The following is a 14755-nucleotide window of genomic DNA, read 5'->3' on the forward strand; positions in this document are numbered from 1 at the left end:
ACAGAGAGACAGATCTCGCTCTCCTGCAGTGGAGTGCTGGTGGCTCTTCTGGATTCTCTGTTTGCTCTCTTCCACCGGGAGAAAGGTAAGTTTCTCCTTCTGTCCTTCATCGCTCCAGAAATGTTTCATTGTAGAAGCTACAGCCTCACTGCAGATGCCTGAATCTCTTGATTTAGGTATACTGTATGTATGTGACAATCTCAGTAAGGTCCATAAACATCTGTATTTGATTGATAACCACGGCTCGTGCTCTTGATTGTGATAAACGGATGGATGTGTACCTTCTCAGACCTCTTCACACATTCACATATGTGCAGTGTGGGAAAAGCTCTGTGTTTCAGACGCATTCTGCTCCTCTGGTAACCATGGCGAAGGCAGCCGGCGTAGCAGCCTGTGCGTTTTGAGATAATCAGGTGATCTGGATGCTTTAAAAGAAAAGACATTATCGTGACAGGTCATTTATCATGTTTTCACAGGCAAGTGTAATTGACTTCTTCTGAGCAACAGCACTGTGCGTGTGCCAAGACAGAAAATGGTGAAAAACATTTGCAACATTTTGAAATTACAGTGAAATTGGTAAAAAAAATCATGAATGTCAACAGGTTCTTTGACATCTTTAAAAACATCTTAAAGAATTTGACTGATGGACATATCAGATATCAAGTTTATGAGTATTTAGAGTGTGTATACTGATACTGCTAGCAGGGGATTCAATGAAACACCCAGCATTGATGGTTGATGGCTGGGAGCAAACAACTATAATCAGGACATATAATTCATCAATTTCCATGCACATACAGGCTAAACATAAATGGATTGCCTGCAACATGATAACATACTGTTAATGAACATTGTGGCAACTGACAACCATGAGGACGCAGAGAGCCATTGATGTGGAAAATTATTGTGTACATGGAGTCAACAGTATTGAGCCCAGTGTTTCACAGTGTGAGGGAATGGGGGGAGAAACATTGTGTAAAACAACAACACATTCAACGCTCCATCAAACCAATCGATTGAGGTGATTTAGGGGGTTCTGTAAAACTGGACATTGCCCTAGGGTTGATGTTATTGTGTCCAGTTGACTACTGTGCATGTTACAGTTTAATGAATGCTCCATATGACACCAAAACTACTAATTTTCATAAAATGAAGTATTTTTATGTGAATTAATAATAATGTAGATAAATGTATCTAATAAACCTAGCATACAACTACTGATGGTTGTTGGTGGTTGTTGGTGTGGTTTTATTGACATTGCAATGTTTTTCAACCACAGTACACAAATGTTAGCAAAAACATCTTTAAAAATATCTCTAAAACATGCTAATTAATTCTTTGTAGCCTAGGATTAAGTCTGATTTCTAGTTCTGTGTTTTTTGGTGAACCACTCTAAATATTCTTTGTTTAGGACTAAGCTGTGTTTGGATGTTGATACACCAGACCATTATTGCTCTGGTTCATGGTTGGGTTAATTTGAGGTTAAGATTAGTCTAATGGCTTTCGGTGTCTCTAAAAACCTTTAGACTGTGTTTAAAAGAAAACTCCCGTGATTTTTATGGCTGCAGGTCATAAATATCCCCTCCCCCATCTTGTCTATAGGATAAGAACCTTGAAAGGCTTGGTGAATAAATCATTTGATTTCATAAAGGCGTGAACCAATGATTCCCACAGCCGTCATGCATGTCTAGAGGCCTGTTAAAATAATTGATATCATGATGGGTCATTCCGTCACCACTTAAAGAGGGTCCTCAGCGCTATACCTACTTTAGGCAAGGCAAGTCAAGTTTATTTATATAGCACATTTCATACACAGTGGTAATTCAAAGTGCTTTACATAAAAGAAAGTGAAATAGACATTAAAAATCAATAAAAACAAGGAATTTTAAAATGATATAGAAATTGATTTAAAATAAATTTAAAGAAAATGATTATACTTAAAATTCATTGCAGTCAGTTCGGACATATAGCACAGTGCACATTCAACAAATGCACAGTTAAACAGATGAGTTTTGAGTCTTGATTTAAATGTGGCTAATGTTTTAGCACATCTGATCTCTTCTGGAAGCTGGTTCCAACTGCGGGCCGCATAATAGCTAAAAGCAGACTCCCCTTGTTTTGTGTGAACCCTTGGTATTTCTAACTGACTCGATCCTAATGATCTGAGTGGTCTGTTCGGTTTATATTCAGTGAGCATATCAGCAATATATTTAGGTCCTGGGCCATTGAGTGACTTATAAACAAGTAAAAGTACTTTTAAAATCAAATCACTGGAAGCCAGTGTAAGGAGCTGAGGACTGGTGTGATATGCTCAGATTTTCTGCTTCTAGTCAGAATCCTGGCAGCAGCATTCTGGATGAGCTGCAGTTGTCTAATGGTCTTCTTGGGAAGGCCGGTGAGGAGACCATTACAGTAATCCACCCTGCTGGTGATAAAGGCATGAACAAGTTTCTCCAAGTCTTGACTGGAAACAAAACATCTAATTCTTGCAATGTTTTTGAGATGATAGTATGCTGATTTAGTTACTGCTTTGACATGACTACTGAAACTAAGGTCTGTCTCCAGAATCACCCCAAGATTTCTGACTTGATTTTTAGTTGTTTGACCCCTAGAGTCAAGGTATGCATTCACCTTGAGAACTTCATCTTTGTTTCCAAATGCAATGACTTCAGTTTTCTCCTTGTTTAACTGAAGAAAGTTCTGGCACATCCAACTGTTAATTTCATCAATGCATTGGCAGAGGGAGTCAATGGGGCTGTAGTCATTTGGAGATAAGGCTAGGTAAATCTGGGTATCATCAGCATAGCTGTGATAGGCAATTTGGTTCTTCCTCATTATCTGACTTAGTAGGAGCATATACAGGCTAAACAAGAGCGGTGCAAGAATTGAGCCTTGTGGGACTCCACATGTCATGGCCGTCCACTTAGACTTATGCTCTCCTATACTCACATAATAACCTCTCCCTTCTAAGTATGACCTGAACCATTTGAGTGCCATCCCAGAAAGCCCGACCCAGTTTTCCAGTCTCTCTAGAAGTATGTTATAATCAACAGTGTCAAACGCAGCACTAAGATCTAGTAGTACCAGCACTGATATTTTGCCAGAATCAGAATTGAAGCGAATATCATTTATTATCTTAATGAGTGCTGTCTCTGTGCTGTGATGTGATTTAAACACATATATTTGAGAGAAGGACATTTTGACCCTAATTCTGATCTTACAACCTTGTCTCAGTTCCCTGATGAGTTCATTCAGGTCCTCTCTCATATGATTAAGTGGAATCACTTTTTTGCCTCTCATTGGTTAAGTAATGCGTTGGATCAAAAATTCAGTTTTGAAAAGATGGTGATGGCTGTGGTTCTCAACTGGTGGGTCCAGACAAGGTTGTGGGCAGCTAGAAAAAAAAAACAATGCTGAAAGACATTATAAAATTACAATTGTATATAGGTATGAAAGCAAAATGACTAATCCTACAAGCATTTAAAAGAGAGAGGAAAATCTTTCCATATCCAAAGGTTTCCAGCTTTGGTGAGCATAAAAGTCATCTTTAAAAAAAAAAAAATCTTACTGACCCCAGACTTTTGAATGGCAGTGTCCACAAAATACACCACTTTTTAATCTCTTTACATAACTTTATGTAATGTGTTTGTGTCTGTAAATTTGCTGTTTTCACAGCAGCTATTAAACTTCTTTGAATGAATCAGTCAGATGCATATTAACTTTTAACCAATAATCCATAAATGATCACAAATGTCATGGCTGATTCTTCTCACGAAGTCAAATCTGTTGCACATCCAACTGCAATCTGTATTTTGACAAATAAAATTAATCTGTCGCTTAGTGAAAGAAATGAAGCAGATGCCAACATAAACAGGCTGCTGAAAGTATAAAACCATATTTCAAAATAGATTTTGTATGATCGTTGGACCTCTACTGGATAACTAATGCAAAATCTGGATCTTGAAACAAAACCATTTGAGAACCACTGAATTAGAGTAAAAATGACAATTGTGACAGTTTGGATGATTATGAGTGTAAGAATTAAGTTTTAATGGGGGGATTGTTACAGACGCTCTATGGTGAAGGATCACTTCCCAAATATAAAAAAAAAATGCAACAAGGGAGGGATTTCAGGCGAGGTATAGATGTGTGATGTTAAATCAGGAGAAGCTCTTGAGCACTGGCTTTTTCCCTTTTTATGCTTGAGTGATTACATCCTGCTCTGGAAGGCCCTTTCTTTGCCACGCACGGTAGAACAAAATGACAATGAAAGAGGGAATGGAGAGAGAGAGAAATGTATAGAGACAGGGAAAGAAGAAAAGAGGGGGTCTAACAGTAAAGCTCAGTGCTATACAGTCATTTATGTTTCCTGTTTGGCACCGACTCTGACACATGCACACAGCAGCGTTTGTGATGCTTTTTAACAAGCTCCTGTGGGGTCTGATTTACTGAGGCATTTAGCACAGACAAAACTGTTCTTAAAACATTTCAGAAGGTGTGTAAGAAAAACGCAGGGACTGGGAAAGCAAAGTATCTAGCATCTGATAAATATTCTGATTAATCTGGCCTGTAATAATGCGGTCTTTAATAGCGAGGTAATAACATTGGTAATAGTAAGAAATGTTTCTTGAGCACCAAATCAGCATACTAGAGTGATTTCTGAAGGATCATGCAAAAACTCTGGAGTAATGGCTACTGAAAATTCATCACAAGAATAAATAACATTTTAAAATACAGTCAAATATACAAGCTAGTTAAAATTGTAATAATTTTGTAATAATGTTTTGCTGTATTTTTAATCAAATAAATGCAGCTTTGAAGAGACTTCAAAACATCTTTAGATTGTGGCCGATGTTTGGATTTTCTCACAAAGACAAATCTGAGATCCATAAATCTTTTTTAAACCCATTTGTCCAGAGCCAGTTAGTTGGTTTAATCTAGTAAGCAAACCTCATTAAACTGTGAGGTCTTTAAAAAGACTCTTGAGGGAGGCCATTTCTGCGATACAGATGGCATTGAGAGACGGATGAGACACAATGGGGTTACAGAAAGAAATGAAATAAAAGAATTTCAAAATACTTATCCCACTATTTACTGACCAAAAACAACTGATGTTATTCCCAGTGGGAGAGTAGAGAGTTTCTTGCAGTTTCGAGAACAAATCAATTTCGTGAGGGGGAGAGAAAGTGAGCGAGAGAGAGAGAGAGAGAGAGAGAGAGAGAGAGAGAGAGCGAGAAAGAGGGATGCGGGGGTGGCGAAGAAAGAAAAAAAGAGTCCAAGTCTCACTCTGAGACAAATTCCATCAAATTCAACTCCTCTCACTGAGGCTACAGGCCATCAACTTTATACTCCAAAATTAGCCCACAGCTCCACAAAGAAACCGGGCCTCTATACGTCCTACTACACCACCCCCATATATACATACACCGCCACAAAGCGACCTCTAGTCTCCCATTAGTATTCTTCAAGAGCCCTGCTCCAATAATTGCTCTGTCAATGGAGAGTTGAGGCCACAAGAAGATGCGAGTTTGGTATAAACTCAGAGCATTAAACTTAAACGGGTCCTCATACAGGTGTAAATGGCAAAAGATCTATAATATAACTTACTTGAAGTGAACTGACAAGATATCAATGCTTTTTGCATCTCTAGGTTATTTGCAGCAGAAGCCTGGTGCATCTGGTGGGCGTTCCTCGATAATTCAGACACCATGTGAGCAGTGGCCCGTGACGACATTAGAGGGACAGAATGCTTCTTCTGCGTGGGACTCTTGTGGTCTTCTCTCTCTTCAGCTCTGTCAGTGGGTTTTTCAGCGAGTATGGGCCAAAGCCAATGACCCAGACCAAGGCAGGCTCCAAAGGATGGGGCATGCCCAACTTTAAAACATTGAAATCTAACCTTCCATTTTTTGGTTTTGGATCAAATTTTTTATTCGGTGACACAAAAGGGTCTGCTACGACAAAGGTGAGCACAACTTTCCCGGAAGCAACCACGCAAGACTATATTCTGTCTTCGAAGAACTTGAGCCCAAAATACCAGCCGACCACAACCTCGTTTGAGGAACTTCAAAGCAGCACTGTCCAGATAGGTGCCCTTCTGCCTTTAAAATCAACTAAACTGCCGATAATTGACTTACTCAGGAACAAACCACAAATAGATACACCAGAACCTCCTAATCAAAGCTATGATCTTGATCTCTGGCCCCCCAATAATGGCCAAAGCACAGCGAAAACCCCACAAACGACGATATCTAAACCAGAAACACAAACATACACTGTATCCACGGCTCAGAGTACCAGCACCACACACACTACAACATTGAGACCGATTATGGTAACCATGAACCCTTACACTGAACAAACTGTCCCCACAGACACTCAGTCAACAATGTCAGACATAACGACACAAACATACACTGTATCCACTGCTCAGAATACTAGCATCATGCAAACTACAGCACTGAGACTGATGACGGAAACCATGAACCCTTACAGTGACCAAACCGTACCCATAGACACTCAGGCAACAACGTCACAACTAACGATACCTTTGTTTCAAACCACACATTTTATCACACCAGCAGAACCAGAAGTATCCACCGAACCTTTGACCACTATCAGCACTGGACAAAACACATTGAGGACAACAAACTTGCCCTCGAAACCAGAATGGACACCTTTTAAAACCACTGACAAGGCTCTGGATGAATTTATATGGATAGAGCAGACCACAGGCTCATCAGAATGGGGAAGAGTGCAAAGTGTTGGCTCAGATCCTACTCCCTCCCTGCCAGCAGGAGGTAAGTCAACCCCTCCCTGTCTTTTCATTTCCAACCCAAGCATATGATCTAAGATAACCAAAAATTGACACAATTCGACCCCTCCTTAGCTGGCATGGGTATATTAAATTTGTTCTTTTGTTATACCTTTATTTAAGGTGAAAATGCGTGTTTAATGAATTTCAGAGCCTTATTGATTACCAGTCAAGGGTTAGCAGTGGAATCAATGAGGCTGATGAATTGATTAATAGCTTCAGAGTCCCTAAAATATGCAAACTGTTGTCAATAATTAGTGAAAAGAATGAGTTTCATTTGATAGTAAGAGGAGGAACCGCCCCATGATGGCTGATGTCTGTTTATGTAGTTCGTCTGTGAGCTTTGTTCCTGGCAAGGAAACATAGTTTATATTTAGAATATCATAATACTCGTACTACTACAGTTTGTCAAGACAAATTTGATTTTGTGTGAAAAAAGATTACTATATAGTGCAAATAAATCTCATTCTCATAACCATAATGCAGAAAAAATATTTAATTTACAAAGTAAATTTGTAAAGTACAGTTCCTACTAAATATAATAGAGGATTGTTTTACTGAATTTAATTTATGCAGATTTTAATAAAAAGACAATCGTTGTTACAGTAATGAAAATTAGATTTGTATTGTGCATTACAGTAATGACAATTTAAGGGGAAAAAATGTCTAATTGTCATAAAAATAATAATGATAATTTAAACTAAAACTAAATAAATCTACATTGTACAATATGTACAGTATGCACATGATAGGTATGGAGTACCAGTAAGTTACCTGCTACATTTACTGTATACTGCATCCAATAATTCTCCACTTGATCAACTACAAGTACTGTAATATTAGCTGTCATCTTATTCTTGGCTTATGTGCACGGTCTGCTTAATATTTTTATAGAACACTGCTTTAACAATCCAAATGTAGTTATTTACATATTTATGTCTGACCAAACCTAAAGTTATGAAGTCAGCAATGACAACAATGTACTGTAGTATACTACTCTTTTAAATGTTTATTATTTGAAATATTTATTATTATAATGAGCATTATTTCCATTACGAACACTGGCATAATTTAAAGTCAAATTTGGTCTGTATAATCCACTGGAGGGTCACCTTTTTGCAAAGGCTTGCAATATTTTGAACCAAGGCCAGCACTGACTATACTTTAGTCATTAAAAAGAAGATCTAGACCTAAGCTCATGATACGATCCAGACGAATCAATACAGACCTCCTTGAAGTGATCATAAACTAAGACTCTCCAGATATCTGTGAAAAAAGTGTGCCAGACACCTAGATATGGTGTATGTGAGGTGGCCAAGCATGCTAACCAGTATTGACATGGCTCTGTTTGATATCTAGAGCTAAGGGAGCGGTAAGACAGGTGTGTATGTGTACAGTAAGCACGGGATTTGCACTGGAGAAGCAGCCAGTTGGGTGGTATGTGATCAGTATGCCAATGGCAGAGTCAGCAGAGCCAGTGAATCCTCAGGGACGATGTTTTTCCGCACTGCCTGTTCATGGATGCTGAGCATGCCTCTCTCAACATTTAGTCTCCTTTTCTCAATTTGCTCTATCCATCCTCTCTCGCAGTAATAGGCCTCTCCTGACGTTTACTGGGCATCTCTCTTTTTTTCCAGCAATAAGTCTCATTTAGCCCTTCAGTCTTATGTTTTCTTTCAACCTCTCCTGGCTCCCAGAGACGTGTTTTTCCATGTCCTTCTCTTTTCCTTTCCTTTCGAACTCATAGAATCTTTTTTTAGATGATGGAGAAAGGAAATGCATCGAAAGAGATATTTTCAGAAAGAGATATGGGGAGTCAGAATATTATCTTTTGTGTTCCACAGAAAAAAAGAAACCCATGTCTGATAGATACAGGTCTGGAACGACATGAGGTTGAGTAAATGACAGAATTATTAGAATTTTTGGGTGAACTATTCCTTTAAGAACAAGATATATCTCTTAAAGGTGTAGTTCAGCCAAATATGAAAATTATATTATCATTCATGTTCCAAACCTGTATGAGTTTCTTTCCACTGTGGAACATCAAATAAGATATTTTAAAGAACGCTGGTAATCAAATAGTTGCTGGTCCTCATCGACTTCCATAGTATTTTTTTCCAACATACTTCAAAATATATATACATATATATATATTTATATTCCACAGAAGAAATATTTTTTTAAGCCAATCAGTAAACATATGACAGATGCAAATGAGTCACATAAGTGATTCTACAACCCAATTTCCAAAAATTAACGACAATTTAGTATTGTGGCGCTATATAAACAGTGTCAATTTAGCAAATGATAGATCAAATAGGATTTTACATATGCTCCCTGCACCTCTAGAAGGCACTACAGAAACATTGCTCGTACGCTAAAGAGCATGTTACACTGCCTCTGCATTTGTGGGTACAGTATGTTGGTGTGGGTGTGTGAAACAGCAAATTATTGACTAATGTTTGGGTCACCTTGTCTTCTGGAGGTGCAGGCAGCCACAAATTGCTTATCCCCCACCTCAAAAACACGCCGGAGCTGAGAGCAAGGTCAATTACCACACTGTAACTGAGAGGAGGAAGGGAGACTGGGAAAGAGGAGAGCATTAAACAGGAAAGAAAGGAATGTGTGATAGACTGGAAAGGGAAATAAGCCTGAATCTCTCAGACACTGTCTGGGTCATATGCAGGGTTGCCAGGTCATGCTTTAAACAAAACTAGTCTAAAGGCCAATCAAAAATAACCTTATCCCAATCAAACCCCAAATATCCCACTTCAATTCTTAAAATACATGCTTTACAGTTACTGTTATGCATTATACAAAATAAAAATAACTGTATCATTAACACAGTCTGTTTTCATAAAGCCTCCCTACCAGTATCCCACTCATACAAAATCCATCATCTAGCACAGTTTTATCATTGATAGATAAAAATGGGTAAAATATTTCAATATAAATGTTTCAAATACAACTTATTCAATATGGCAAACCTTTATACTGCAAGAAAAAAAAATTAAATAGTGCATTTCTGTGGACTTGGAAACCCTGATCATATATCACACTAAAATCAAAAGAAAAATAAAATAAAATAAAACCTATAAAATACATATTTGTTTTAACACTCATATTGTGGAGAAATCTCATTCTTATTACTACAGTATTCCTAAAGTACAATTATTTAGTGAACTATATTTATGTGAATTAAAATAAACATTTTCCAGACAATCATAGAATTATAGTTATGAAAAATGAGTTTCTCATACGACATTGAGAATTAGGTTGGAAAACGTTTAATTGTAATGAAAATAATACAAAATCTTCACTTTGCAAATTCTATATTTATTTTCTTTAAGATGAAATACCACTGAATTCTAGGGTTGTTAATATGCTAGATCATAAACTAAACGGTTGTCAAGGTTACTGCTCTCAGGCTGGTTACAATGGGATTGTTGTCATGGCAACACTGCTGAAAAGTGCTATGTAGTATACTGTTGATGGTGTGTTTTGGGTAAACTGAGGACAGAGGCATGTGCAGGCTGTCACTAGAACATACACACACTCACAAACAATACACAAAGTATTTACCTCACTGTCATTTCGTAGAAGGTCAATCCTATGATTAGGCTCTCTCAATGCGTCTAGACTAACCAAATCATTACTGCCTGTGTGGAGATTATGTGTGACTTCACTGAATCCAAATAGAAGGAAATTTGGTAATGTTTTTTAGCCTAAAAATCCTTTTTAAATGAAATTCAGACTGACCTTTTTTATCTGAACATACTGCAATGTGTTCATAATCTCACACACTAACACACACACATTCAGCCCCATGAGGGAGATTAAATGATTTATGTCACACTGTGCAGGGGTCAAAATTACAAATTCTGATCTAATTCCCTCTTTATTAATGCTGACCAGGGAGAGAGGAGGAGGAGGGGTAGAAGAGAACAAGGCAGGAAGATGAAGGTAAAGAATGTTGCTTAGATGAATAACTAGCTCTGAGAGAACATTTCTCATCATCTAATGAGGGCTGGTGATCTGGGTGGTTCTGACGGAGAGTGATGGGGACGTTTGACGCTTCATTTGAACACAGCTGGTTTAATGGTCAGAATCAAGAGACAGCGAAGAGTAATTCAGTACAAGGCTAGTGTTGGGGGAATGCATAGATACATAGAAATAAATGGATATGTAGATGGATAGATGAATATAAAAATAAAATACAATTTTTCTTTTAAAAATTCATATTGCGAATCCAGGATTGCTTGTAGACTTGCACGATTTGGCCAAAATTGTGTGATATCAAAATGGCTATAATTAAAAATAATATCTAACTGTTGTTATTATTGTTGCTGTTATTGTTATAGACGCAAAAGAGAAAAAAATACTATTAAAATATATCACTATAAAATAAAATAAAACATCTAAACAACTATAAACTTATAATACTAATATTTATGGTTGGCTGAATTTCTTTTGCGTTGATAAAAAACCACAAGAAGCTCTTTTGTTAAAGGGATAGTTCACCCCAAAATTTAAATTTTGTTATGTCATTTCAAACCTGTATGAGTTTCTTTCTTAGAAGGATGGTAATCAAACAGTTGATGGTCCCCATTGACTTCCATAGTATTTATTTCCCTATAATGGAAGTCAATGGGGACCAACAACCATTTGATTCTTCAAAATTCTTCAAAATATCTTATTTTGTGTTCAACGTAAGAAAGAAACTTATACAGGTTTGGAAGAACATGAGGGTGAGTAATGACAAAATTTTCGTTTTTGGGTGAACTATTCCTTTAAGCACTTCTCATTACAAGTATGGGAAGTTTGTTGGATGGATGGATGGATGGATGGATGGATGGATGGATACAGTAGATATAGAGAAACAGATAAATATATAGATAGATTGATGGAAAGATATTGATGGATCAGATGTGGGTTGATGGATGGAGATGGATGAATATATAGATGATAGATAAATGGATATACAGTAGATGGATTAGATAGATATGTAAATATGTTAATATATGGATAAAGAGAGATATAGATGGATTAGACAGATGGAGGGATAGGCAGACAGAAAGACAGATCCATCTAGATTTTCTCTTACAGAGAATCATGGAATCAAGTGGTGGCCAAGTGATGCTTGATGGTTTAGCATGAGTGAACCACTGCCAAGAGAGGATGAGTAGAGCTGTGCACAATCACACACACACACACACACACTGTCCTTTTGTAGGCTCTCTGCTTGGTTTGGTGCAGAGCTCATTATTCATGCTAATGAGAGACAGTATCAGCACCAGAACGAAGATCTGCTGTGATCAGACTTGAAACGTGCATCCTGACAATATACAAAAAAGAACATCATAGGTCTTAAGCAGTTACCACAAGGAGTTAATGTAGACACACAAACAGTCTTCAAGTCACCCTAAAGGTTATGTTTGTGTCTAAGCAATGAAAGATTTTTACTCTCAGCCTAAAGTACACACAGGTCTGCACACTTATTTGGGCACATTGACGCTACACATCCATACACACGTATGCCCAAACATCTGCATAGTTAAACATTTGGGAACGTAAATATTCCCTAAAGAATAAAGTCTATTAAGTCTGTAAAGTCCGTAATTAATAAAGACAGTAACAAACACGGAAGCTTGATTTGTGGTGCTTAATAGGACAAGCTATTTGAGTTGGATCTCTGGGATGCATTGACCAGTGACCAGATATTAAACACTCTGGCCCCATTGTGTCAGGACTCTTTTCAGTCCTAGTAAGGTATGTGTGAGTTTTACACAGCCACACACAACCTGTTCGTAGCTTTTTCTCATAGGAAAGTTTAGCTTCGGATTAGTCCGATAATCCTGCTTCGTCACAAAGATAAGGTTTTCGTTTCTGATCCGTAATGAAGCTCAGTCGCTGTAGAGTGGGCTGCGCATATTCAAACAGGAAGGCAAGTTACTGTAATTAAACAATGAGATGCCAAATCCAGTGCCATTGAATCCTGGCCCGGAATACTGCAGAAATCTGTTTGACATAACTAGGTTAGAAAATGTTCCTGTTTCTCCATTCTTTTAGTCATAACTTTCATTCAGCACCACATTCTCAGACTTGTGTGCTCTGTTTTCCCAGCAGGCTTTCCATGGGAGAAAGGCGATAAGGAAACGGGGAGGAGTGCTGATCTGACAACACAAGAGCGACAGGATGAACTGACAACATCAGCTAGCGCGACGACTCTCAGGAACACAGGTAATTAAAACGGTCTGATGCAATACACGCCTTTATGTAATTACACCTGTGATAATTATACTCTGATTTTCATCTTGGGACATGAACCAGTTTTCAAAATGCAAGTATAATGGAGAAACTTTCGACCTGAGTAAACTACATTCTAGCCACCCAGACTAATTTGTTACAGGAATAGTTCACACAAAATGAAAAATTGTCATAGTTTACCCAACTTCATGTCATTCCAAACATGTATTTTATCACAAAAGTATCAGTCCACAAAAGTAAATGCCCACCTGAACACTTGAGCCAGCCAAATACAGGAAAGCAGACAAGTGCTCAAGTACAAAGACCGCAAGTGTGGGTATTGGAGCAGGCCCATTGAGTCTCAAGAACCAGAGCAGTTTAATTTGTGAATCTTTTCATTTGTGACTTCACTGGATCAGCCAATTAACCCAAAAGATCTGATTCAAAAGAACAATTCGTTCACAAATCTGACACTACTTAACTCATGAACTGCCATAAATAAAGTTATAATTTGGTCCTTCTCACACAAAACCAGCATATGACTTCAGAAGAGTTGGAATATAGTGCATATGGATGACATTTATGGTATGTTTTTGGACCATTTTTGGATATTCAAAGCTCTAATATATTGTATATAAAAAAGGTAAATTCTGTGAAATTTCTGGTTTTGGAGTTTGAATAAGTCCTATTTCTTTGGAGCAGCATGAGGATAGGTAGATTTTGTGTAAAATATCCCTTTAAGAATGTCATACCAGCTCTCCATTGGTTGAACAAACAGATAGTCCTGCCTCAAAACAAACATTATGGAGCCTGTGTAGCTGTGTCTGATTGGCTGGGATGTCCAAACAAAAAGATAAAGTTTTGATACATTTTTTAAAGGAATCAACCTTGAAATTGCTTACTTGTTTCTGAACATTATACTGGGTTAGGAGAAAGTATTTTAACATTACATAATACACACATCAGCTGGAAAGATGTTATATGTTTCCCAAACATAGTAACAAGTGAGCCAACTTGTCTTGTTTCCTTCATTGAAAAAATTTAAGTCAAACTCTTCCTCCTCCTCCACATGATTTGGAGGAAGATATCAGTTGGTATGGTATGGCCGAGTGCACCACGTCCAACCGTCTGTTACCTGCCAGTAATTGCTTCCAGAGGGAGGAGAAACGAGCACTTTTATCTCATATTTGGCACCTCCTACAAACAAGCCGACCACTAAAATGCCCAAGAGTTGAGTTACGTAACATGTCTCAGTAGATCAGATCTATCAACATATGGTGTTAAGTGTGCCATTTTACGTCACCTTCCCTGTTGATCATGAGGTACATCTTAGACCCAGCTTCTCTTCTGTGGCACCTAACCTACTTTCGTCCTGCTGCATTCAATGGGATAACCTAAATTCCATTAATAGATGGACAAAATGTGCCACAACGATCCAAGAACCAGGTTGCGAGAATATCTATGTGTTAATGGGCTGTCTCGTAAAGTAAACTGCATACAGAGATCCAACCCACAAAACTGCAGCTGCCGTATCTCAAATTCAAGATGCAAAAGGTTTCGAAATCTAGCACACACATTCACCTCACCCGAAAATTGAATGTCCTGTGGGAAGGAAGTCTTCATGTCTCCTTCATTTCTCCTTCACTGCCCTCTTCTTTAAGTCAGCATACCCAGGCCTCATCAATATGAATGGGATCA

General features: G+C 37.9%; 1 protein-coding gene across 2 annotated transcripts in view; it reads left to right on the forward strand.

Annotated features, from left to right (window-relative positions):
- Positions 1-14755, forward strand: part of LOC306858194 (proline-rich transmembrane protein 4-like) — a 22099-nt gene continuing 7344 nt past the window's right edge. Inside the window, exons 1-3 of one of the 2 annotated variants that reach the window (XM_079398616.1) lie at positions 1-85; positions 5651-6797; positions 12938-13051. In XM_079398616.1, the coding sequence (XP_079254742.1) occupies positions 5747-6797; positions 12938-13051 (1165 nt within the window). In that variant the 5' untranslated portion in view covers positions 1-85; positions 5651-5746. Of the gene's footprint in view, positions 86-5650; positions 6798-12934; positions 13052-14755 lie in introns of both variants that reach the window. The other variant, XM_079398615.1, reaches the window with a different exon arrangement.

This window comes from Barbus barbus, assembly GCF_936440315.1.
Source record: "Barbus barbus genome assembly, chromosome: 39".
Taxonomy (NCBI): domain Eukaryota; kingdom Metazoa; phylum Chordata; class Actinopteri; order Cypriniformes; family Cyprinidae; genus Barbus; species Barbus barbus.